Raw genomic sequence first — 27,369 nt, forward strand, 5'->3', positions numbered from 1 at the left:
CCTCCGCATGAAACACAAAAATTTTCATCACAGCAACGCGAGGAAAATAATTATAACACTGAAATACCAAAAAAAATAAACCAAATCAAATCCAAATGAACGTAATAAATTATCATTAAAAATCATTTAAAAGTCAATTCTACCAGCTAACATAGGAAACAACTCAAAATTTGTATCTGAGTACTTTGCCCCACATGTGGATAAAATGCAACTTTCTCATTCGTTTTTGAACAATCATGAGGGCCTTTACCAGTTGGTGTGGTGAAAATATATATATTCATTTCCACCGATGTTTCAAACAACCAAGTACGGCGAACCGGTACAAATTATATCAACAATATCTAAGCCCGCTGCCCGCTGTGTAGATGTCAATTTTATTTTAAGCCCCGTGATTTATATCACCATACACTTTGTTAAATATTGAACGATTCTGAAAATTTACTTCAAAGCGGCAACAATAATTTTGCGTTAAAACGTAAATCGTAACGCCCGAATTTCAGTTTCCGATCCGCCATCACGGCCCGCGGGCGCGCGCGAAATAGACTGACATTCGTTTTCCCGCCAATTCTTGCCGCCATTGCAATAAGAATTAGGCCAGCGCTCTATTTATTTCAACAAAAGAATTACGTCTAAATATAATATATTTTGTAATGGCGTATTTATAGCGTGATGTCTTTTCATTGGTAAATATTATTGTTTTGATCGTGTTTTATACGTATTTCCATTTCTTGTCTGTGGTTGTTTTATTTCAGTGTTTACGGAAACTTATAAAAAGTGTGTCAAACTAATTTGTTACTAGAAAAAGGCGCGAAATTCAAAATTGGTTTTAATATGAGATGGATCCTTCGCACTTACACTTTTCAAATTTTGTAGTCTTCTTCTTGTATACTTAGTCTAGAGAGCTTACTTTTTTAATACCAAGTCACCGCAGCCCATGGACGCCTGCAACTCCAGAGGTGTCGCGTGTGGTGTGCTTTGCACCGATTTGAATAGATGAAAGTGAGGATAATCATTATAAACATCATATTTTCATAGATATTTGCCATTAATGATTACATTTCCGCACTTTGGCATCCAACACCGCGACAACTCTAACATACTACAAAATATACCTACCTACTATTTGCTAGCAAAAAAAAAATTAGTACAAAATATATTACCTACTTACTCGTAGAAAGCGTAGGTATTATGTGTATGTCCGGTAGCGTCAAATAACGTTTAAAAATTAATATATGTAATTCTGTACCAAAGCTCTGTACAGTACTCCCCAATCCTCAACCCGCATAAGCCCATGCGACTGTTTCCCATAAACAAATTGAATTGCGGAAATACCTCCAAATAAACATGCGCGCAAGCAAGTTTACGATCGATAGGGAGTTGATTTCCTTTTCAGTTGTTTGAACTTCGCACGTGCAAACTCTAAATGTATCAAACGGAAAATTAGGGATATCAGCGGCAAAAGGATATTATGGATGTAAATTATAACGATATGTGATGTGGCAATCATTCAAGAACTTTGTACGTTTTTTGTACAAGCTTAAAAATAGCAATAAACACTTGAAAAAGTATTTTACGCAAAAAGGCGTTTTAATTTCTTTGTTAAAATTTGTAATCAATTAATGATATGTAAATACATTAAATTGATTACAATATATATAAATTTGAATTTCACAAAATCAGCTCAATGAGGGTGCGGAGTATTAGTGTCGGCAACGCGCATGTAACTCCGCTGGATTTGCAGGCTACGGAGACTGCTAACCATCAGGCGGGCTGTATGCTTGTTTGCCACCGACGTAGTATAAAAGTTACACATGATCATTAAATTGTTAAAATGTTTGTGTATGGGAGAGATAGGCTTTTCTACAAAGATTTTTAGGATGCCGTTAGAGCTGGGGGCCTACCGCGAAAATCGGAATTCGCAAATTGCGGGCATCTTTCTCTTTTACTCTCACTAAGACGTAATTAGAGTGACAGAGAAAAATGCCCGCAATTGACGAACTTCGATTTTCGCGGTTATAACCCTGCTCCACATCCTACTAACTAGCAAGGCAGTTATTTTGCCCCTGACGATGACGTGAAAGTCCAGTGTTGCCAGGTGAGCGGAAGAAAATTATTGTATTTGAGTGTCAAAATTATCGTACCGATGAAAAAAATATCGTACGCCTCTCAAAAAGACACTATTCCTAAAATTTCTTGCAAAATAAGCTTACATGTCCAATGTATAATCAAAGACAACGCAATTTTCGTTTTAATTGCGCAAACATCAGTTTTATATTTTTGTGTTTCTGTGATAGATCCAAACGGTTTCAGGAAATTTCGACATTTTGGGTTTCAACCAAGCAGCCGATCACCCAAAAGGTGCTGATTATAGCTTATTTCTGAGTGAAAGTGTCATATTTTGCTTCAAATACTAGTCGATTTGGTTGACATCGTCCAAGGGCTGAAATTATCGTATTTTTGCTCTTTGGAACGTACATCGTACGGAAGCCCAAATTATCGTACATGTACGATAATTATCGTACGCCTGGCAACACTGCGTGAAACCCATCTGTGCGTGCCTCCACAAACATTTTAGAAGCACTGCAGAAACGGACCAGGGGCCTACCGCGAAAACCGAAATTCGAAAATTGCGGGGATATTTCTCTTTTACTCTCACTAAGACTTAATTAGAATGACAGAGAAAAATGCCCGCAATTGACCAACTTCGATTTTCGCGGTTATAGCGCAGCTTCAACAACGCCCGAAATCCGTTATTATATTGAACCCTCAGGACTTAAATTGATGGCTATATTTACACAATATCTCCTACTGAACGGCATCCATCTTAAACAACCCCTCAAATTGTCAGGAAATGAGGAATGACAGGGGCGGTTGATTGTACAAAAATACACTATAATTAACCGTCTTAGCTTGTTAATATTTCTCCCTCAAATGAGTATGGCTTTATTAGGACTCATTCAATACTCCAAGTCATTGCTCATTTCCGAATAGATTAATCTGTGTAACACAATTTTAAAGAAAATTGTTGTCTGAATGTGAATCTTCTATTTACAGTTATTTTACTAGGTACGCAGTGTTCATTTGAAATTCGAGCAGTTTAAATTTAAAAGTATTATAAAATAGGTATATCTACCTTTTTACATTCGACACAATTAAGATGAAAATGTTTTTTAAATGAATAATTTAAAATCATTATTTTCAGGCAACTAAGAGATACCTAGATAGATTTAAATGGCCCATAGATAACTAAATATCTTAAAAATTAAAAACTAGCATACATATTACATAATATATCTATATGTTATAACCAGAAAACCGAAATGTTTACAGCAGATTGGTTTTTAAAGGGTCGGCAACGCGTTTGTGACACCCCTAGAGTTGCAGGCCTCCATGGGCTACAATGATCGCTTACCATCAGGCGGGTCGTATGCTTATTTTTTGCCACCGACGTGGTATAAATAAAAAGAGGAGAGCCTGGTTTACCTAAGTCAATTCCGGGTTTGAAAACTTTGAAACACTTCATAATTTTATGGCTGTTCTGAAATCTGCAGTTTTAACACATATACAAACTGTTTCACGAACTTACAGTCCATAAACATGTAAACATCAATCAAATCTGGACACACACAGTTGGCGTTGTTTAGTTGTGGATTTAGTTCACCCTCACCGCGCCGTCAGTAAGCACGTATGTGCTATTTTTAGTACAAATAGATCGAAAACTAACTGTACGGTCAAAGTTTGAATAAATAATCACTTTTAGCAGACAACATTACATCGGAAAATTAAAAAAAAAAGCAAAATTAATCCAACCGCGCTACACATTTAAAAAAAAAAAAACACAATTAAAAAATTACTGGTGACATTAAATATACTTTCCAAAATTTAAAGCGATCGCGCTAAAATAAAAATAAAATTCTCGCATTTTCAAGCAAATAATTATATGAAACAAAACAATTTTAGGAAAATTCAAACTCTCGAATTATAATCATGTAAAAAAACCCTAATGGATTAACTATGTAAATATATTCCAAAACTTTTTTGCGTAAACACACATGAAATGGAAGTGGATCGTATTCTGTACATCTTCGGCAGCTTTACGCGGAAGAAGGACAAGCGGAAGTCGTTCGAGCAGTCTTCGATCAGTGCGGGCAACAGTCCGTTGAGACGGCCCAACAGTATTGCGCCGAGGACGTCGGCTTATGAGGACGTCAAAGAAGTGAAGGTATGACTTTAAAAGCAAAGTCCGTCAAGCCATTTTCGTCAGTAGAAAAAGCGGCAAATTTAAAAAATGTAGGCGCAAAACCCTTTGATGACCCCATCGTCTTAAAGAAAATTTGAATTTCGCGCTTTTTTCTACTGACAAAGTTGTTTGACAAGTAGACAAGCTCCAAGCAAGTTAACTTTCAAACGTTTTCTTTATAAGTTATAATACCTGCTAGGGAAGACCTAGTAGAAGTTAATCGGTAGGTAACCCTTAACGCACGTGAAATTGTATGTACATTATATATATATATATATATATATATATATATATATAATTAAATGTGTTTATTCAGAAACCGTATGACGTACTAGATACTTAAAATTTGTGTACTGTGAAGGTTTGAAACCGTCACACTCTTTTGGTAGGTAACTGGCAACAATTACATATTTGAATTCAGAACTATCTAGCTTAGAGGAATAAAGATCTGCAGGCGGGCATTCCGCTGGTAGCAGTCATTAAAAGTATAGGTAAAAAACTTAAGTAAGTCACCTGTTGTATGTAGTTGTGACGTGTTCGAATAGACATTTGTTTTGTTTGTGTGTGTCTTTTAAACATGTATAGTCTATTCGCACACGTCACAACTACATACAACAGGTGACTTACTTAAGTTTTTTACCTATAGCAGTCATTAGAAATAGTCGATACCTATTTGTAATCTAGCTGAATGATATCTCCACCCCATTAGGCACCCTTTACAATACCTAAACGCATTTCTGTTTTGCCTTGTTTGACTGGTAGAGAATGCCTAAAAGCATTAAGTCCGCCTGATGTACTTTTTTAATGTGCAATAAAGTTTAATATGTATAAATAAATAACAGACACTTAACGGTTCTACAGACCTTGCAACAAATAACAATTTTAGATGACTGCTGGCTAAATATGCCATCGATCGAAAAAATGCCACAAATCGCAGCCGATTATCGTTGACTTTTGATGAAAAATTTGATGTTAATTCTAGAGTTGGACCAATCTAACTCTGCAAAAACTTTTGCAATAATTTAACATAAACGTCAGATTTATATGAAAATGAGATTTTAAGTGTGGCACATCACTTTGTGATGCCAAAGTCGTTGCAATCTTAACTTAGTCTTAGACGGACTCTATAATATCATAATTTTTCACGCTTTTAGGGTTCCGTACTCAACTACCTGTATGACTTTAGTACGAGAGATGTTACAAGTTTGACCACTATGTGTCTGTCTCTGTCTGTAGGACCGTTAGCTTTTAAACGGTTAAACTGATTTGGATGCGGTTTTTTTTATCTAATAAAAGCAAGCATTCTAACGCTACTTCTTAGACATGTTTAATCAAAATCGGTTCATCCATTTCATTGCGTTGTGGGTTTTTTAGATCATTTTTTTTCCTCCAGGAAAGGAAGAGGCATGAAGTAAAACAATGGAATTGCGGGCTGTGCCGCAAGGAATTAGCAGAACCACGGCTTCTGGCCTGTCTTCATAGTTTCTGTACCCGATGTCTTCAAGGATTGCCGCAGGAGGGCGAGGCAGAGGGCTGGAGCGAGATCGATGGAGGTAATATATCTCTATCTAGTTTTATAGTGGCTTCTGGCCTGTATTTATGGTTTTTGTACACCAGAATCTTCACGGCCTGCCAGAAAAGGGGGAGGCAGAGGGCTAGAGCGAGATAGGTGATGGTAATATCTGTCGACACGTTGCTATAAAAAAACAAATAAAGATAATGATTTACTCTTACACGATTTTTACACATTATTAACTCATAGAAACGGGACTTACTCAATCGCGTATTAAGTTTTAAATACCTCCGACGTTTCGAGGACGGTGTTGTCCCCGTGGTCTCGGAGAAGAGCTGGCTAAAGTTGACATCAACTTCTTTTCTAGCCGCGCGAGTTTTTCGCCAAGTGCGGGTAGTTCGAGTTCCGTTTAACGATATCTCCTTTAGGTACGTCATCTACTCGTCCTTACTTGATGAAAAATGAAAATGGTACCAACTATGATCGGCTTAGCCGTGATTGAAAATGGGAACAGTGAACAGAATTGAATACACATATACAAACACACTTAAAATACTGTTTGCCTACTTCAGAAATAACGATATTTCCAGAAAACCTCATCACCCAATTTACAATAGTTTTTCAAAACAAGAATACCACAAATTCGTACCAACCATCTTACATAGATCCCTTTCGTAATTGTTTCTTTATGGATAAAGTTATGAACTGAGGAAATTTAACAGCTCTTTTTTTGCTGGTAATGATATAATGTTAATAAAAGATGCTTATAGCAGTGACTAGTAGCCTTAAAACGCATCTGGAGCGGCCATTAAAATATTACGAGCTATTAGAATACAATGAAACACAGTCGAGTGCTGTTAAATATAGTCGTTGGAAATTGATGACCGATACAAATCTTCATTATCCTAGTATAGGATTTTCCTACATTTTGTTTAAAAAAATGTATAAAATCTGTCCTGTTTTCATTGCGCTTGATTCGGCCATCCCAAAAATGTCACACGCAAATGTAACTCGAACGGTTTCCAGCATATTCCAGATCAGTTAGATTCCTTAGACTGCATAGATATATAGACACGCTTTGAATTTTCTATAGAATTGTTCAAATTGTTGTGGACCTATGTTAACCTTTAAAAAGAAGCGATTAAAATAAAAGGGCATCTGAGCATCCCATCTTATACGCTAGCACCGCATTCGTAACCCCTCTGGTGTTGCAGGTATCCATAGGCGACGTTAGCTAATAAGGAATATTACGCGAAACTCTACGGGGGTGCACCACTACCACAATCCATCACAATCTGAGTAGACCCTCAGATTGTGAATTGTGAAAGAAAATCGAAATTTTGTCATCTAATCTCTCTATCACTCTTGCATATTCGAGCTATGAAAGCAGATAACTAAATTTAGATTTTCGCGTTTCCCTGTAGGCCCTTTGTAAACAAACCGCCTTATTATCTGTGAAAACTTGTCAAAAACAGTTTAAGGCACAGTATGTATAATAAGTTACTCTATGGTTACGATAGGTGCTAGTGCTGCACTCTGGCGGCAGAACATTGCTTTAATACTCCCTATTGCTAACCGTCAAAACCACGCAAACATAATAGTTACAAGCCAGCAGATTAACGTTAAGAAGGTTAATTTATAAGCGTATAACTTAACATAACACGTATAGAGCCTGTTTAAGCTTAAATTAGGTAAGGTCAATCCAAAAAAGCCTGACTGCGGAGTAAGTGTAACTGGCCTTCACACTGGTGCCTGTTTACACACTGATTTTTAGTGCGAGTTCACACATTTGCCACTAAACGCAAGTAGCAAAGAGCGTAATAAACAGGCTCTATGTTAACGGCACCAATCATGGAACATTTAAGAGAAAATTTGGAGTGTATTTGATATTTCACCGACACCTGTAAAATTTCTACCGCTTTATGCTTTAAAAGTTGAATGTCCAATTCATCCTTTATATTTCTAGATATTTAATGAAAGCTACTGCAATTGGTTTCAATATTATTAACCAATTGAAACTGTGTTTTTTGTACCAGTCATGGAATGTATGGCGCCATTTATTTACAAAATAACAAATATAAATGAAAAATTAACCTTAAGCAGCTCTTTGGCTCTTGTTTAGGGTAAAATGTTGCCAGCGATTAAAAACTGATGGTAAATACTTGTTTTACAGCATTTGTCTATACCATTCCATTACTGGTACCTGTTCCATTATAGGGATGTTTACTATAATGAAGGCTAGACATAAGGGCCAATCACATTATTATTCTAATATTGTGAATGATATGCCGATATTTGGTGAAACAGAAAACGACTATTGCTTAGGCCCGACGTGGGCCCCAATATCGGGCCCGTTTGCATGTGCATGTAATTGGCCCTTTATCGGCATTGAGCTTAATAAATACAAAAACTATTACATTACTAATCCGCGAAAAAATAACGTGCTAGTCAATCAGTGCTAACCCGTTATACTTCCTTGCGTATTTTTCGCTCGCTTACCGCAAAAATAAATATAACAACCCAACACCAAAAGTACAAAACTGGACACGTGTTTCGCCTCTCTACGAGGCATCCTCAGAGATGCTGGAGATGTTGACGGTCTGACGCCCGACAACTAAGAGACAACGAGTTAAAGACGTTAGGCGGTTATCATACTGGCGCCGCTCTGGTTGCGGTGTGAGAGCCGCCTTACCTAGTTAAACGGAGACAGAAGCCCTACGCGACCTAGCTCCCGGGCTAAATCGGATCAAGCACTGATCGATCCACGCAACGAGCCACACACTGAAGAGTAATTAAAATGGGTCACTTGTATGTGACATTTCATTCGATGTGATACATTTTCTTCTAAAAATTCGGATTTACGAGAAAAATGCATGAGCAAAGTCGAAGAAAATCTAACGACAGCTTACGACAGAATCCTTAAAAATATCTTACACAATTTATAGATGCCCATTATTAGGCTACGTTGTTTTATTGCATAGTTCTGTGATTCCCCTGTAATATCCATCATGCAAATGCGATTTAACAATCCACACATACCGAGCTGTGTGTATACGGCGAAGACCCTGTCAAACGCTAACGCTGACTAGGCGGGACTCCCTCTGCTCGCATAACAACTTTTGGCATATTTTTAATTCTCATAACACTTTATGCATAAAATTGGAAGTCATAAAAATCTTTAGTCAGAATTATTCCTTCAGGGTTTTTGTCATAAATTAGTTATATCATAATGTTTATAGTCATTAATTTAATTCGCATAAAGTTTTAAGTTAGGTGTGCACAAAAAATATATGACATCTGCTATGTATGTCTCCAAAAATTATGGCTAAAAATGTATGACACAATATGATATGACTTTTCATTTGTATGCGCAATGATGATTAACTGACTTAAACTTTTGTGCAACCCAATATGGACCCCGACTATGGTAATAATGTTGCCTGTACACTAAGGCGTAGCGGAGCGGAGATCTAGGGAATCAACTATAGTAAGTATTGGTTATTCCCAGCAGAAAAGAGATTACAACCAATACTTCTTCCTCGCGTTTTCCCGGCATTTTGCCACAGTTTACGAGCCGGCGTTTGAACCCGCGACCTCCGGATTGAAAGTCGCACGCTCTTACCGCTAGGCCACCAGCGCTTACAGCGATTACAACCAATGCTATTAGCAAGGTTAACGCTCCGCACAGCTTCAGCTATGTGGCTAACCTCACGGAATCACCGGAACATACTAATATTACTAATGCGTTCCAGAAATACCGGCGGGTGACACACAAATTGAAAGTTCAGTTGTTTATGTTGCGTTTGCGTAATTTCGTGATGGATGTGCGATACAGTTAAAAAGTTGCTCCCAAACCGCCCGCACCTTCTGATTTGATCTGTCACAATCGAATCAAGTGGGATCGGCGAGGAGCCGGATTTAGGGGAGGGCAACCGGGGCTACAGCCCCGGGGCCTCCACAAAAGAAAGGCCCCCACAATAGAGACTTCGGAAAATTGTCCATTATATTTGGAAAATAATTTGGGGCCAGGGGGCCTCCACTCCTTTGTTGCCCCGAGGCCTCCAGACCTCTAAATTCGGCATTGGGTGAGCCAATTTCATTTTTACAAGCACACCACACAATAAAATTGACAATTTAATCAGATAGTGCGAAAAATTGTCCCAACTGGGCACTGTTTAACATCACACACACTGCACAGCTTCAGCAGTGTGAGTAGCCCTACGGGATCTCCGGAACATACTAATGCGTTCCAGAAATATCCGCCTCCCGGGTGACACGCAAACTGTAAACAAATGAAAGTTCATTTGTTTATGTTGCGGTTGCGTAATTTCGTGTTGTGTGCACAGACAAAACTGTTTCTGTTTTGTGGCTGTGACTTGTGTGTCCATTCACCACGCTGTGGAATTTTGAGTGGAATTTCAAATAAGAATTCTTGCGTGTTTCAAGAATGCCAGTGTTTTCAAATCACTAGCTGCAGTGTTAAGGCAATGTTTTGCACCAATAATAAATCCTGATAGATGATCTACGTTTCGAAAACGCTTTCTAATTTCGATTTTTTTAGTTAGCTTACAAAGTAACTAAGACAGGACCAGCCAGCAGGAATCGCCTGGGCCTGGACTTCTGTTTTGATAACAAAACAATATTTTCTTGAGCCAAAATCGACAACAAATCGATAATAAAACAACAATCAAAAACATAAATATGTACACTAATTAATTACTTAATAATGAATTTCCATATTACCTTTCTCCTACTTCTCTAATTTTCATACCTCACTCCTAACATACTTCGATTAGGTATTATAAATATGTACTGACTGCTTATTAATCTTGCTGTCCTGCCTTTTATGAACTTCTGAGAAAGGTTAAAACGCTATCTTTTATCTAAACAAAACATTATTTGAGACCACTTCACTTTTAACTTCTTCAAAGGAGTATAAATAAGATATCAACACAAATAAGCGCTCATCTGGTCATCTGTTTCTCTTATATTCACAATGATTGTATGAGTCAACCTCTTAGGAGTCTAAGAGCGTTTTCACATAGTCCGGTCCGATATCGGATAGTTAACCGAGCGTTAGCGAAGTTCTCAGTTTCAGCTTGGGCAAAAATGCTTTCGTATGTCCAGATGTTCTCTCTTCACGGGATCCCGGTATTGGAAGCCCTTCAGATATATCGAAGCGGCCGAGGTGCCCAAAAATATTTGAACACGCACTCTAGCGCCTTGACAATAGATATGTGTTCAGATATTTGTGAGCACCTTGGCCGCTCCAATATATCTAATGGCGACTGTACACGCTGCGGCCTGACATTGTGGATGTAGAATCCTACATCCGATATCGCATCGGACAATGTGGAAACGCTCTTATGTTCATTCAGTTCCTCTCAGACGGCAATAACTGATTGGAATGGAAAACACTTGTGTAGCAAAATGAGAGTAATTTATCTTATGCATATCTTGTGTTCATTATGCTTGATATATTTTGTACCAGGCTCCATATCCATTCATCGAAGTGGCCTGAGTATGAAGAGGTTGCGTACCTATTCTGACCACCGGCAATCTTGTGTCAACTAGCAAATTTTGATACTCAGTCATCAGGAGGCTAGGGTGCCCCACTTTTGATATCGGAGTGAGGCATAAGTAGTGGACCTTTTTACCTGCAGTCATTTTAGCCCTGCCCTAACATTTGAACAATTAAAAGGTCCAACTATACACGGTAACAGCTAAAGCTCAGAGTTCATATTTGGGAGTCTTGTTGTACTTATATGTAACTCCATATCTGACGCGAGCACTCAAGCCTGAGGATGAGGAAGGACCCCCGATGGGTTCGAAACATGTCGCCAATAGCGATGAAAAAAGTCAAGTGAGTGTAACCGTGATATTTAAATATTTTAGATAGATTTCTCTGTCTCTTGCAGATTAAGTATAAATAAGGCAGCGACCAAGTATACGCTTGCGAAATGCACAATAACTGAATGACATTAGCTAGATGCATGTCAGATGCATTCTGATATCAGTGACCTGTTAGTCTGTCTGTTCTTGGTTCCGGTTTTATGTTTGGAATTCTTACTGTAACATTGTTAATTTGTCACCGGTCAATATGAGTGCAATAGCATATTTTGCTTGAATGACTTCCGCACTGACTCAGTGAATTGGCAACACCAACGGATGTGGAGCACCTAAATACGTTGACCTTCACTGAATCACGCGCTAATAATACGCGGCTAAAATTGGTGACGATTGTGTCATATGGATGAGAAATGGTTTTATAACTAATTCAGTCACAGTCACGCTGGGGGATCTTCCTATTTTTTGTCCATGAAGTGAATGCCATGCATATCTTTGTCTAGTTAGGACTCTCAGGAATCGAGTTACTTTACTTTTTTTATAAATAAATAAATATCGGACATTATTACACAAATTTACTAAGCCCCAACGTAAGCTCAAGAAGGCTTGTGTTGTGGGTACTCGGACAACGATAAATATGATATAATAATAATAATAGTTCAAAGGCGTAGGGATGTGACGACCCCATCGCCCGCTGGTTTTACCAGTGCAATCAGTCAACGCAGGGCAGCTTGTGGCGAGCTGTTGGGGAGTAGCGACCTCACGTACCCGAGTGCTCCTGGGGAGTTCTGTTACCCGCAAGGAGGGTGGGTGGCACAGGATTCTCTGCCTCTGGCTTGCCTTAGCCGGCCGGCCAGAGTGGAGTCGTTAGAGCTATAAGCTCCAGAGGTGGAAGTGAAAAATTGCATAAGACGCGAGTTGGCCTTGAGCCATCCTAGATGTCGCTTTTTGTGGGGGCCCATCTTGGGGGGCGAGTCACCGTCTGCCGGAAATAAAATTGAATACCGTTTTATTAGGCAGGCGTCCGGTTTTTTATCCCATAGCCCAGTATTTAGTCCATCGCTTTCACCCAATAGCCCAGTTCATTTTAGATTCCATCAACTCTCAAATAGTCCTTACACCCTGGCGGGTGCTGCCTCTGCGTGCGTCCCATGACACGGGCAAGGGCAACATCCGCTAGTAGTACACCTTAAATTTCATTAAAGTGTCAAAAGGGCCTTTACGTGTTGGCTTCGGCTCCGCGCACGCCTCCGTTCCGTGATGGGAAAGACATACAAATAATAATTCAGCCTATATACGTCCCACTGCTGGGCACAGGCCTCTTCCATACACGAGAGGACTCGGGCTATAGTCCCCACGCTAGCCCAATGCGGATTGGGGACTTCACATACACCTTTGAATTTCTTCGCAGATGTATGCAGGTTTCCTCACGATGTTTTCATTCACCGAAAAACTATGATATATAAATACTTAAATACATAGAATACACCCATGACTCAGGGACAAATATCTGTGCTCATCACACAAATACCCTTACCGGGATTCAACCCCAGTACCATCGGCTTCATAGGCAGGGTCACTATACCCACTAGGCCGGACCGGTTACTTAACTATTTAATAATGCATAAGATCGGAACTGTTATGAATATCATATACCCACTGCCGAGCATAGGCCTCTTTTCGGTTAGGCTATAGTCTAGTAGCTCTCCTAATCCTACACTCTACCTAGTACATAAATCCGCTGCACATTTATTTATTTATTTATTATTATTTATTTATTTATTATTATTTTGTTCAACTCTACCAGTAGGCGTATGATGGGTGGCGTTATTCACGTGATCCAGAGTCTGGGTCCGAGCCGAAGCGTCAGATACTTCAGTTTTCTATAGAAAGCCTCACGTTATCACCGATCACCCATCATAGTAACGAACTGTCGGAAGCTTCGGCCCCGATCCGGACCGTTCCAGCGTGAGTCATCCCTAGGTGTCACAATAACGTTGTCGAGTAGTCAACAACTACGACCATCCTAACCATATACCTAACTGTTATAATAAGTTCTAACAGAACTTTCATTAAAAAAATTCGAAAACCAAAAACCATAATTCGTTATGGGACTTACGAGGCTAATCCAGGAGTCCAAATATCGTAAACCAAACGAGCTGACAACTATCTAATGCTTTACATTATGTAGCATATGTTAGCACTTTCAAGTCCAGTTTAAACGGTGTATATTGGCGTACCTATATATACCAGGATATCAGGACCTTATAGGAGTGACAAGCCAAGACAAGGAAAGCCATGAATTTATCGGACTGGAGAGATTTGTTTGACCAGGCTAAGGCCCACCCGCGGCTGTAATGCCTCAGGTGATGCCTCATTGCCTTGCCTTGCCTTCGCTGGGCACTGATGGGAATAGGTGCATTGATATAAATCATTAATTCATTTTCATCTGTCCCCGCCTCGTGTATGGCGGCGGTCACGTGGAGAAAAAACAAATGGGAATACACCCTTTAAACGGTATCTGTCCAGTTATCTAACGTAATATGTCGTGCGAGCGGAGATTGTCCCTCTGAGCCGACACCTTACAGTAGCCGGCAACTTGTAGAGCTTCTCTTGCATAATTTATGACTAGATTTAAATCTATCAACACAATGAGACTGACACGGCACAATTTATTGTCAGCGATAGAAATGTTTAACATCAAAATTCTATTATACATAGAATGTGTCCCTTTCTAGTCTTCCTAGGACTAAAAATTAGGACTCGCGGCAAAAACTAACTTATGATAAAAGAGCTAACTCCTCTTTATATCTAAAAGGATGTTTTTATCCTTTTACTGTAGTTATAATACTAAATGTCAATGAACTTGGTAGCTATAGTCACATGTGTTAAATGATAACGTTAAGTACAGCTTACCCACAAAAGAAGACATATTTTACGTGTATTTATAGCTCATCTAGCCATCGTCGGGAACAAGCACTATAAGACTGACTACAGGTTCATTCATCATTGTGTTCCAGGTTCAACACAGCAGGACCCCGGATCGTCCGGGGGCTCCGCGGGCTCGGGGTACGAGAGCGACCCTCGACGTTCAGGCTCTGATGCCAGCTGGGAACAGAAGCAGAGAAAATACGGGATATTCACTAGAAAGGTTATTTTCTTGTCATTGAATCTCATATCGACAACCGGTCTGGCCTAGTGCGTAGTGACTCTGCCTATGAAACCAATGGACTTTGGTTCGATTCCTGGTAAGGGCATTTATTTATTTGCATTTATGCATTGTGATGAGCACAGATATTTGTTCCTGAGTGACCTGAGTCATGGTTGTTTTCTATGTAGTTAAGTATTTGTATATTACATTTATTGTTGTTTGAGTACTCGCAACACAAGCCTTTTTGAGCTTACCGTGGGACTTCGAATCAATCTGTGTAAGAATGTCCTATAATATTAGTCTAGGGTAGGTGCTACTTACGGTGAAAATGCAAACTATCATAAGTACAGATAATGTTGTCTTCCAGATATCAGGCAAAAGCGTCCAGCTCATAATCTGCCCGACATGCGCGCAAGAAACCCAGCTTCCCCTTGGCGGAGTATCGGCCTTGCCCCTCAACTATGTGCTGCTAAGGAAAATGGCGGGCGAAAGCCGAGCTAGCGTGCTGTGCGACTTGTGCAACTGTGACAATAGGGTAAGATAATTTTATCTTCCAGATATCAGGCAACAGGCGTGAGCACCCTCACTGCTATTTTGCTGTTATTTTGCTTCATCGCATCAGGTCAAATGTCGACTCAAAAATAAACAAATCCCAAACCACACGAACTCCAATCTCGAAGATAACCGTTTATTTTAAGAAACAACACATGTGTCAACTCAGGCGCATCAATTCGCTTCGATTCCGATACACAGTAATTACCGAAAACCCACATTTGTTACGATATGCTACATTTAACTCGGTTCCATCTGTAGACAAATTTCAACGCATTGTGGAATCTATTTAAGGAGATTGTCACTCACTGTTTCATCTTTTGTAATGTCGGTGCAAGAAAAGGAAACATGATTAGGTACACGTTTTTCATGTTTAAAATTCAGTACTACATTGCTCCAAATTATGGGTAGTACTTACTTGCCTTCCAAACGGTCCCGTTATCAACCATTTTTAGTTAGCTATCGGGATTGCTGCCAAGCAACCATGGACTCAAATTTCGATTTTTTCGGCTTTTAATCCCATATGTCGGTCAGGTAGGTTGGTCCGTACTCCGGACTACATCAGGGGTGCTATTGGCGGGCGATTTATCATCTCTAACTTCCAAGTTTGGGCGCCTTCAATCATGATTTCTCAGCACATGGAACTGGCATAAATCCATAAATGTAAATGAAGTTACCTTAACCGTTAACAGGCCCAAAGCCGCTGCGACCAGTGCCTCGTCAGCGTCTGCGAGTCCTGCGGCGAGGCCCACAGTCGTCAGAAGACCACGGCCCGGCACTCTCTACAGCCCCTACATGCCCCTGCGACGCTCTGCAGCCAACATCGTGCAGAACTTTGCGTGTACTGCGCTACTTGCCAACAGGTAATAAAAGTTAAAAGCTAAAGAAAGTTACTTTAATGGTCCGCACTCACAAGTAATTCTTTCAATGTCTAGGTCTAGAAAGCCAGCGAATCATATGTGCGAATGCTTCGGTTTGAAAGGGTTTGGGTCACCTTTTTCTCATCCCATTCATAAGCACCCATAGTAATCTTAAAGAAATTTTGATTAGGTATCTAAAGATTTTTTTGTTCACCGGTAGGTGGTCTGCCGTGATTGCTGCCTGATCTCTCACTCTGGGCACGCGCTGGCCAACGCGGCGCGGGCGGCGGCGGAACGCGCGCGACTTCTACAAGATGCTTGTGATCGCGCCAGGCTGGTGCCCGAAAACGTGGACAGAGCGACCAGGATGCTGAACATCCAAGCTCAGCAAGTTGATGTATGTATGTTCTATTCTATCTAACCGTAGGATGCCTGTGACCGCGAAAGGTCTTCCCAGGGCCCTGGCGGCGGAGCGCGCGCGTCTCGTACAGGAGGCCTACGACCACACTAGACTGGTGCCTGAGAACGTGGACCGGGCGACCAGGATGCTAAACTTGTAGGTTTGATGTGAGTAAACTGCAATAAAAGCAAATCGGTGTCAGTAGCTTGATCGATTCAGACTTGCTCCCACCTACAGCACACCTGCCGTCTTATATCTAATGCTGCCAGCCAACGTGGTCCCTGAGAACGTGGACTTTGATACGTCTTAAACTCCACATTCAGCAGGTCCGATGTGTTGGCAGGGGGAGACGAGGGCTAGCGGTCACGAAAAATGTGACTTTTTTGACTATGATAACATTATTGAGTAGATGATAGCATAGCGCGTTGGTAGAATGGGTACTTAATTGCCTACCACTGTGAACTGCTCACTACTGACCAGTGACCACGACAAGGCCAAGGCCGCTGGGCCTTCCAGAGAGTTTTGTGACCACAGATTTGGTCCTTTCGCCACTATACATCTTTCTCATCTGTATTCATAGAAAGTGTTGTTTTCATGTGGCTTATTGCCCCGTTGACCTATGCGTTCTTCAGAGCCAAGCCGCCCGCGTAGAGGAAGAAGTCCAAACGTGGGGCGCGCAGTACCTGTCGGCGGTGGAGGCGCACGTGCGCGCGCTGGCGGGCGCGGCGGCGCGCGCGCGGGCGCGGCACGCGCAGCGCGCGGACGAGCAGGCGCGCGTGCTGGCGCAGCGCGAGCAGCACGCGCTCGAGGCGGTCGAGTTCGCTGAAGAGGTCAGTTCACATTTTACTTTTTTTAAGCGCTTGGAGTATTGCGCTTTTAATACCAATTAAATCCTTAAATCAACAATTATAAAATAAAATATAGATATTTTTAAGTGATGCCTCAACTCAGGTCTCGTTTATGTAACTGAGTTACGCGAACATTCTAATGTGCGGAATCCAAATAATAGTTATGTTTCAAGTGATTTCTAATTTAATTTAATGAGATTTAAATGTAGTGCCTACTGCACAAACAAAATACAATAATTTAGTATTCATTACAACACAACCTTCGTTTGATAACTTGCTACTCCAAATGTAACGCCAGTTACCGGATTTACCAAAATTTTATGTGACGTAAATAAGGCAATCAAATTGCCTTTTACATGTTTCGCACGAGTATGGTTTCTCTCTTATATAGAACGCTTGATGGCACCTTAATTTATTGCTTACTTCACACGAGTAAATATTGGTGTTTTGCGAAGGCCTTGTGATGCTAATTGCATTGAGATTTTTCCTTAAATTTGTTTGTTTTAAACATTTATCCTCTAGCGTCCCACAGTCCTAATATTAGTACTACTTAATTAAAAGTTCTTCGCGTGAAGTATCTTTTTAACAAATACAGTATTTTTGCCATATGTAAAGTGTCAGTGTTCTAGTGTTAAAGTAATAATAGTAAAAACAACAACCTTACCAACTCAAACCATTTATTACAAAATTGTAACACATATATCAGTAGTTTTATCAAGTTTTACTGAAACTCTGTTAATTCGTATTAAAATTATCTTTTCTTTGAAATAAAAACAATTCTTATTAATAATTCAAAATCTATATAAGGTCAATATGGGATAAGTGTGACTGCTGGAGCAGCCTTTAATATATATTTTTTTAACTGGCCTTTATTTTGGGATCTGTTTACACATTGATTACTGATTAGTGAACTGAACTCGCCAATATACGATCTTATCCCGCAGCCACACTTACCCGTATTGACCTTAGTTAATAATGAGATCATTTAACAGCTCCCGTCTGTATGAAACTGTTTAAAACAATTTCTCTTACGAGTAAGACAGAGATGCATATTACATGTTACACAACTTATAGTGGTTTTCATTTCACAACCCCTATTTCTGCAACGTTGCACTGTGCCTACTTCTGGCATATGCGCATTTCCTTGAGTCCTTTTCACTTTAGATGGCAATGGTGCCAAAGGGCGCCACACTCTTTTATTGGCAACATAACTTTCTTCACCATCCCCGTCAGAATCATTGTTTAAACTAGATTCTATCAACTGCTCCCCTATGAGTCTCTTAAATTCCCACAATTGGTATATTTTGTGACCTGATACTTGTAGCGTTTGCATTTCTTTTTTGTACTTTATCCATGAATTAGAGACGGCTAAGTCGATGAAATGAAGTATGAACCGGAGGGTCCACTTGTTCATTCTCGTCTTAGAGTAACATGAAGCTAGTAGTCTTTCGGTGAGATTCACACCGCTCATGTTAGACCTGTATTCCCTGGCCACTTCTGGTCTCGGTATGGGTACAGTTCTGCGTTTCTTCCTGTCATAACGTTTACGTATACCAATGCTTTCAGCCGCATATATCGTTGATAAATATAATGACGACTTATTATCATGCCACTTGGTTATAGCTAACTCACCATCCGAACTGACTAGGACATCATGGCTTCCCTGTTTTGTCGCTAATGTTTTGTCACTAATCAGCTCGGATTTTACTTCCTTTGGCAGACGACTTTTCTTGATTGCTCCGACACATTTGAAACCATTTTGGTTTAGCTCTCTAGCCAATTCAACAGTTGTGAAATACCTATTAAAATACAGAACATGTCCCGGCACAAGAGTTCTTGTCAAAAACAGCACTATTTCTTCAGCCAAGTTATTTTCCCCTTGGTATGTGACAAAGTCGCAAATCATACCATTTGGATTTACCAGGGCTACAATTTTGATGCCGGTAGGGTTAGGTTTATTCAGGCAGTACTGCTTGATCGGAGAGGTTCCTTTTAAGGGAATAATCATTTCATCAATAGCAATATTCTGTTGTCTCTCCTGCCTGTGACATCCTTCTAGAACCCTATTTATTATTGGCCTCACTTTCCATAAATGATCCGCAGCCCTCATTTCCTCAGTAACATCGTTGTCAAATACTAATTTTAAAGATTGTCTCAATGTTAAGAAGCGATTTCGCGCCATAGCTTTTGCTATGATATCTAAAGCCCATTTTCGGTTCCAATACATCCTTATTTTAGGATAATTTATGCAAGACATTGTTATTAATATGCCAAAAAATGTTTTACACTCAACTTTTGTAAAGTTCAGTGGCTTAGCTTGTTTTGCAAGGCCGTTTGATTCGTATTCTTAACTATTGTATCAAATAGTGTATCATCAAAGTATTCATTGAAATATTCTACAGCATCCTTGGAACTTGAACATATATTAGGAAGATATGCTGGTTGGTGCAGATTTGGTTTCGTTGGAGTAAATTTTGTTCTGTGCCAGGTTCTTGAAGTTTGAGAACTCCTTGGTACACTTGCCTCATACCCTGAATGATTTACATTGTCCATGTAAGTATGTCCCATCCAAAGATGATTCGGTTCTTCCATTCCTTCGTCATCCTGGTCTTCATCAGATCTGTAATCCTCACTTGAACCATCAGTTTCATGCTCACGAAATTTGGAATCATCACCGTCAATGGAGGAGTCATCTTCATAATCAGAATTATTTAAAATCCGACTAATGTCCAGTTGTGACAAAGCTAAAACAATTATTATGATTATATTAGTATAGAAATAAGTTAGATTAAATAATAACCAACATCATATTTATAAACACACTAAATAAGATGAACTTCAAATATCTCAATATACATATAGCTAACCACAGATTGTGTTGTTAGAGTGAATGTGGTAGCCTGCAGATTTGCTAGTAGCTCCGTTGAGTTAAATAAGATTCTCTTTAGAGAATTTTGTACTATTTTTTACATTGCTAATCTGAGCGCTTGCTATATGCTTTACACGGAAACACTCGTACAACAACTCTTTGTGTACAATAACAACATTAAAAAATAAAAAGTTATAAGGTTTTTGTCAAAATTTCATTTTTGATACAAGCTTTTATTTTTGTACTTTTCTTTCAACAAGCAACTAGTACTCATCGAGACAATTCTAACAAACCCAAACTCAAGTAGGTTGTGTTTTCTTATCACAGAGTTCCTATGGCAATCTCCTGTCTCCATTATCAGATCAGCTCAATGGTACATAATATTGCATTGCCACCCGACTTACATATGTAATTAAAACAAAAAATATTACTTTGCTTATCCGCGAAAAGATAATCTGCTAGTCAATCAGTGCTAACCCGTTATACTTACTTGCGGATAAGCAAAGTAATATTTGTTGTTTTAATTAATATGGATTTCCGCAAAGTAACGCCTGATTCTATTAACTACTTACATATGTATGTAAATGAATAATGGGAAGTGGGTCCCTAATTTAGCTTGCAAGATTTGACCTGAATAAACATCAAACCAACAAACATTGCAAGTTAAATAATAGGTTGTAAGAATATCCTTTATTATTGACATTTACAAATAATTTGGTTGAGATTGATTAGGGTTCAACAACTTCAACTCATCCTTTGACATAAACCTCCTCCAAAGGCTTCCATTAACTTAACTTTGACCCTTGCTTTTTGTCTCCAGTTATCTCCACCAATTCTTTCAGGTCATTAGACCAGGACAGTAGAATTTTTGTGGTCCAGTTTTTCTTTAATTTTGTTTTAAATTATATACAACAACATAATGCTCACATAAGCAATTTAATTTACAAACTTAACCTTTTGAACGCCAGACGACAAAGGAACATGCCGTGCCCCGGACGCTGGCTATCACGATTATTTAAGCGAAATTGAACTTTTCAGAGTCCCGCGTTAGTCTCTATTGCATTGGCGAAACTGTCGGCTGTAGCCGTCGTTGGCGTCCTTGGCAAGTCTTTCAGATGTCGGCCATAGCCGACGGTGGCGGTCAAAAGGTTAATAAAAATATATGCAAAAACATTCTGGAAAATCTTGTGTTATTAATTTGATTGTAGATTTTTAGTGTTCCGTACAAAAAGAGCACTTATTTCAACATGACAACAGCGGTGGCATCATGGTTCCATTTTTATCACTTGCCACTATGCCCTTCACTTTCACGCTTACATACTTGTTAGAACGTGAAAGGCATGGTGTCAAATGATAAAGAGCCGACCATCTTAGCCCAGCTGAAGCCTGTAAACTGTAAGTGGCAGGTAAGAAGAATACTAAGAAGCTAACCTTAGCACATCACTATAGTGTGCAAATGTGCCTGCAAAAACCTTGGTTACATTATAAGAATGGCCTTCCAATTCATAAGTCCTACATTAGGCGGGTCCACACAGAGCGAGCATATGCACAAGGCAATTTCCTCGCACACAAACCAGCCAGTGTAGACGTGCCTCAGCTGAGGTGGCATGCTCAGGCGAGGAAGACGCGCGCGGCGCCTCGGCCGAGACACGTCTTTTACGTATGTTCCCGATTGGAACATCCTATCCTAGTGTCCTGGTTAATTCAAAATATTAGAGCAACAAGATACTGCATTATTTAGTAGGTATTTAATTAAGAAGCATTACTTGGAGCATCCACTCGCTGAAACATGCTTGGTTCCTGCATTTCACATCGGACTTGCTGGTTGGAGCCCCCGCTGTCTACATTAACAGCAATAGGGTCCACTTTCACGTAAACTACTTCAGTTTCAACACCAAAATTTCTCTTCCATTGTTGATCAAACTCTGGCCTCAAACGGTCTTTTTTAGCTTTAATTTCCTCTTTAATATATTGCGTTTGATTTTGTATGTATGCTTGATGCTTCAACGGCGTTTCTTCCATTTCCATGAAGCCAACTTATTTAAATTGGGTAGTCAAAAACAGATTCCATTTCGTAAATTGAACGATTCGGAGTAGTATTTATATAGTTTGCAAGAATATAACGCTCAATACTTCTAGTGTCTTGAACTTACTTTATAGAAAATGCATTTTTACAATTTCTTACAGGTATGTAATTAAATTTACGAAACTAAAATCGTAAATATTGTTATTATTTGTCTGTGAAATCTTAAACTCTGATAATCGATTTTTTTTCGACAAACTGACAGTGACAGTTTGGTGTCAATCACCCGGGCTACGTTCAAAATTAATGATACATTCAGAGATCTGAAATCTGAATTCAATTCCTGAAAGTTCAGACCTGATCACAGGGGTCAAAGAGTAGATGAAATAAAAAATGTCTGATAGGCAATTGCAGTCGCCAACAATTTATTACTTACAATCGTCAATTTTGATGCGGTAAATAATATTATTTTTAATACAAAAAACCGGCCAAGAGCATGTCGGGCCACGCTCAGTGTAGGGTTCCGTAGTTACTCTTCCGTCACAATAAGCTAAACTTTAGCTTTAAGTATAGTAAATTGTTAACCAAGGGATGAAACGGTACCTTTCACCCGAGTTAAACAAATAGGCAAATTTGCATAATCAGTACCTAATTAAAGTAAGTCTTTTTACTATGAAGGGAAAACTTTTTGCGATAACTCAAAAACAGCTAAACTGATCATGTCCGCTATAGTTTTCATTTAATGTCTTTCTTAAGCTCTACTTCCACGATTTTTTTCATATTTTTTGGACCTATGGTTCAAAAGTTAGAGGGGGGGGGACACATTTTTTTTTCCTTTCGGAGCGATTATCTCCGAATATATTCACTTTATCAAAAAATGTTTTTTAAAAACCCGTATTAGTTTTGAAAGACCTTTCCAACGATACCCCACACTCTAGGGTTGAAGCGAAAAAAAAATTCACCCCCACTTTACGTGTAGGGGAGGTACCCTAAAAAAAATTAAATTTTTAGATTTTATTGTACGACTTTGTCGGCTTTATTGATTTATATATCCATGCCAAATTTCAGCTTTCTAGCACTAACGACGACGGAGCAAAGCCTCGGACAGACAGACAGACAGACAGACAGACAGACAGACAGACGGACATGGCGAAACTATAAGGGTTCCGTTTTATGCCATTTGGCTACGGAACCCTAAAAAGAAATAGACTATAGTGGTAATTATTTAATTTCAATCTCATCGACTATCAGTATCAGCTAGTTATATATTTGTCCATGTATGTTTTGTCCATATGCCCTTTAAATAAGTAAGTACACAGAATTTCAAAAAATATATCCTTCCTAGCTGCTGTCATCCGGGCGTTCACACGAGCTGCTCTCTTTGCACGGCTCGGTGCTGCGGAGGCTAGAGAGGCTGACGGAATTGCCGCCGGCACCGCCGCGGCTGGAGCTGCGACTGGCACCGACCGCGCCCGCCGCGCACGACGCCACCCTCGTCGGCCGGCTGTTGACACAGGCCGCTGATCCCGACCGTTGCGTTGTCAACACTGAAGGTATCCTAATCATACAACTTTTTCACTTGTGTCTTGAAGAAGCACGGAGACAGCTTTTAGTAACATATTCCCAAGAATTGGCACAGGTACTGGTTAGTATAAAAGCGACTGCCATTACCTTTTGTTCCTTAGGGAAAACTCTACGATGTTATTTTTTCTTCACTGAAGACCAATTAGTAAAATAGATTTGCCGGGGTCCGAATCCCGTTTAGTTAGAGCCCCATCAAGTCATCATTAGGCTACCAGCGTTAAGGATATAGAGTCCGTCTAAAGCTTTCTTTAGTTAATAATCCGGTTTTTTTACTTCAGGCAGGTACTTTGTTTTAAAAAAAATCTATTGCCATCAGGTTTTCAAGATCTCCGAGTCGATTGTCCCCATGAGGCTATGCTAGAGCTACGAGATAGCAGCGGGGAACGCATCTGGTGTGGAGGGGAACAGGTAACACAATCAGGGTCACCGCAGACATATCGTAATTCAGAGCTTGATTCTCTATTGGCTCTGAAGAAATTAGATTTCAAGAAATACAAAGTAGAACTCTATACTATACCTACTGACAGGTATCCAAAATGTGCAGATTTCAGTTTACCCTATCTGATTTTGGATGTAATCGATATATCAGTGTGCAATGCCGTTACCACCACGCTTAGCCCTCTGAACTGCTTATTGCTTAAAGACGTGTGTAAAAAAACAAAAGACGTGTGTAAAGTGTGTGTGCTTTGTGTGGTAGGGCATAGCCAGTGGATGTCATTCCAGATTACAGCAGCCAAATAACACTAGACCCTACTTATAGTGTTGTGTTCCTGCCGGTGAGTAAGGTTGCCAGAGCTCAACGAGGGGTGGGGGGGGGGGTCGGCAACGCGCATGTAACTCCTCTGGAGTCGCAGGCGTACATAGGCTACGGAGACTGCTTACCATCAGGCGGGCCGTATGCTCGTTTGCCACCTACGTATTTTATATATAAATGGACGTCACTTTCAAGATGTACACGACTATATTAATCCAGTGTCATTTCTGCAGGTAGCAGGCTACTTCCGGCGCAGCGATTCAAGTGCACGGCCACAAAGTGCGCGAGTCTCTGACAGGGGCGACGGTCTTTACTCCCTCACTGTCACCCCGCCCAGCCCAGGAGCGTATCTCTTGGCTGTTACAGTCAACAACAAGCCTGTTAAGGTAAACATCTGCACAGCTTTCGATATCGTTCAAGTTGTCAGAACGCGGACAAGGAAAGTACAGCGTGCCATATGACCCTGGCACGCATCTCTTCTCAATTATGGTCAACAACAAGCTTAGGTACTTATCCCTTCAGATGACATTAATTCATATTTGATTGGTTAAATTATAACTTATGATTACATTTTCAATTTGATTGATTTAATCGACCGTTTACCACTCCACGGGCTACCGTTGGTATAGTTTGTTGAAAGAAATGAAATTTATGCAAACACTTATTTATTATTACAGGGCAGCCCGTTCCAATGTGCCGCGCGTGCATGCCAGCCACACTCGGGGCAGTTCCACTGCTGCTCCTTCTGCTCGTCTGGCGGCCGCCGCGACGCGCACTGCGCCTGCCCCGGACACATGCCTGGCTACAGAGGTATTAAGACCCCTGCTTTTGGTCAGCAGAAATAAAGCGAAAGAGCCGAAATACCTTCGCTCGGCCCTCGGGTCAAAAAGCTTAGAGATTCCTGCATTATATAATACCATCTTGTCAAGGCAGGCCCTTTCAATGCGTCAGCTGCATTTGAAATGTTGGCAACCTCTGCTGCATATTGTGACAGAATTTAGCGTTGATAACTGGTAATTCTGCTGGATGAGTTGATTTTTCTTGCAAATCTGGCAGTTCAGTCCGACAGGGGTCCGTCACAATAGACATTCCGTGTGGAATTCCGTAGCGTTTGTAGTCAGCCTGTACCTGTTATGCCCCCGGGACTTTTCCGCGGTAATTTCTACCAGTGTTGCCAGACTTTAATAAAATAACAACAGTCAGGCTGACAACATTTGGTAGTTTATGGTAGAAAAAAACAGGTATAGAAAAATACTGCTTATTAATTCAATATATTCCTACCATATCTACTGTATGTGCCGATGGTCCTGGGTTCGAATCCCGGTAACGACATATTTATGTGATGAGCAAAGATACCCATGTTCCTGAGTCATGGGTGTTTTCTATGTAGGTTTTGTTGTTACCTACCAATGTGTATATTTTATCAATCTCTGTATCTGTTTTTTATGTAGTGTGCAATAAAGAATTTTATTATTATTATTATTTAAGTATTTGTATATTATGTACATTATTGTTTGAGAACCCCCACAACACAAGCTTGAGCTTACCGTGGGACTTAGCTTGCCAAATTATATTCATCTACTATATCCCTCGTTATTAGTCGTCAGACGCATCAAATATTTTCAAATTATATTCATCTACTATATCCCTCGTTATTAGTCGTCAGACGCATCAAATATTTTCGGATAATTTCTTTCCGGTATTTAGAAATTGTCTATGGTATCTGGTTGTTCTGAATAAACCTACCCGTTTTCCTGAATAGGTAAACTTATTCCGTAACCGTAGAAATTCTGTTTTCAAAATTAATATCGTTTGGGATGCGCCATTGTCAAAAACTAAATTTCGTTATCTGCATCTCTTTCACTCTAGCTTATTCGATCGATAGAAAGGCAGATAAAGAAATTTGGATTCTCTGGTTAGACTCTTAAGTGCCAATTACATCCACACTTTATCAGACCCGATTTCGGGCCCGAGAGAGAGTATTTTTCCGTTTCACCAAATATCAGCACATCGTTTACAATATTTGAAATGTAAGAAAATGGTTCACATGCAAAAATATCTTACATTGAACATTATTGGCAATTAGAGACAAAGTATTTTTTACATTTCAAATATTGTTAACGATGTGCTGATTTTAAGTGCAACGGAAAACGATTATCAGGCCCGAAATTAGGAAGGTTGGATGTAATTGGCGATTCAGTTGTTGCAATGATTGTCGTCTTCCAGGGTGCGGGCACGGGCACGCGGGGCACCCGGGCGCGCGGCACTGGTCGTGCTGCGGCAGCACGGCGCGCCGCGGCCCGTGCGAGCGGGCCAGCCTCTACCACTTCTCTGTCTGAATATATTCTGTTATTACTATTTTCACTTGTTTTCATAAAACCCCTATTATGGTAGACGCAGCGGCGTCCGAGGGGCCTTGCGCCTCAAATAATAAGTATATCTCGGACACAACGTAAAAATGTTCGTTATTTCTTGCGACACCAGAGGGACTCGCTAAATGTACCTTACCCACATACAATTTTGGTCTTCGTCTTGCCCCGCCACTGGGTAGAAGATATATAAATTGAGCCGATTGGTCATAAAACTTTATCTTTACAAATACAAAAACACAAGAAGTGTTATGTGCTTTGCCGCACGTCTCGTCCATATAGCGGGAATAACTAATTACGATACTTTGTATTTCTGGGATAATATCGACACGTTATTAGGTAGGGTGACTGCTAAAGTT

At 40.0% G+C, this 27,369-nt stretch overlaps 2 protein-coding genes across 4 annotated transcripts; one reads left to right on the forward strand and one right to left on the reverse strand.

Moving 5' to 3' along the window:
- On the forward strand, positions 1-27,001 carry LOC133518483 (E3 ubiquitin-protein ligase TRIM45). 2 transcript variants are annotated; one of them, XM_061852195.1, is made up of 13 exons: positions 1-683; positions 4,093-4,222; positions 5,634-5,793; positions 14,621-14,751; positions 15,119-15,286; positions 15,996-16,166; positions 16,384-16,560; positions 17,196-17,393; positions 23,649-23,856; positions 24,204-24,295; positions 24,875-25,027; positions 25,319-25,451; positions 26,868-27,001. In XM_061852195.1, the coding sequence occupies exons 1-13, from the start codon at positions 670-672 to the stop codon at positions 26,978-26,980; spliced, it is 1,848 nt and encodes a 615-aa protein (XP_061708179.1). In that variant the 5' UTR covers positions 1-669; the 3' UTR covers positions 26,981-27,001. The 2 variants fall into 2 exon arrangements, with proteins under 2 accessions (XP_061708179.1, XP_061708178.1); XM_061852194.1 differs by lacking the exon at positions 1-683 and having other exon boundaries at positions 3,654-4,222.
- On the reverse strand, positions 18,072-22,781 carry LOC133518486 (uncharacterized). 2 transcript variants are annotated; one of them, XM_061852200.1, is made up of 2 exons: positions 22,047-22,781; positions 18,072-20,155 (listed from the first exon to the last, which is right to left on the reverse strand). In XM_061852200.1, exons 1-2 carry the CDS (start codon positions 22,306-22,308, stop codon positions 19,716-19,718), a joined length of 702 nt encoding a protein of 233 aa, XP_061708184.1. In that variant the 5' UTR covers positions 22,309-22,781; the 3' UTR covers positions 18,072-19,715. The 2 variants fall into 2 exon arrangements, with proteins under 2 accessions (XP_061708184.1, XP_061708183.1); XM_061852199.1 differs by having other exon boundaries at positions 22,047-22,780.
- Positions 27,002-27,369: the final 368 nt, after the last annotated feature.

Source organism: Cydia pomonella, chromosome 5 (assembly GCF_033807575.1).
Source record: "Cydia pomonella isolate Wapato2018A chromosome 5, ilCydPomo1, whole genome shotgun sequence".
In the NCBI taxonomy this organism is placed as follows: Eukaryota; Metazoa; Arthropoda; class Insecta; order Lepidoptera; family Tortricidae; genus Cydia; species Cydia pomonella.

Coding starts and splice junctions, on each gene's coding strand:
- LOC133518483 (XM_061852194.1), top strand. CDS start 4,058: ATGGAAGTGGATCGTATTCTGTACATCTTCGGCAGCTTTACGCGGAAG. Junction 5,794..14,620: donor CTGGAGCGAGATCGATGGAG/GTAATATATCTC, acceptor ATTGTGTTCCAG/GTTCAACACAGCAGGACCCC. Junction 16,561..17,195: donor TCCAAGCTCAGCAAGTTGAT/GTATGTATGTTC, acceptor TGCGTTCTTCAG/AGCCAAGCCGCCCGCGTAGA.
- LOC133518486 (XM_061852199.1), bottom strand. CDS start 19,668: ATGTCTTGCATAAATTATCCTAAAATAAGGATGTATTGGAACCGAAAA.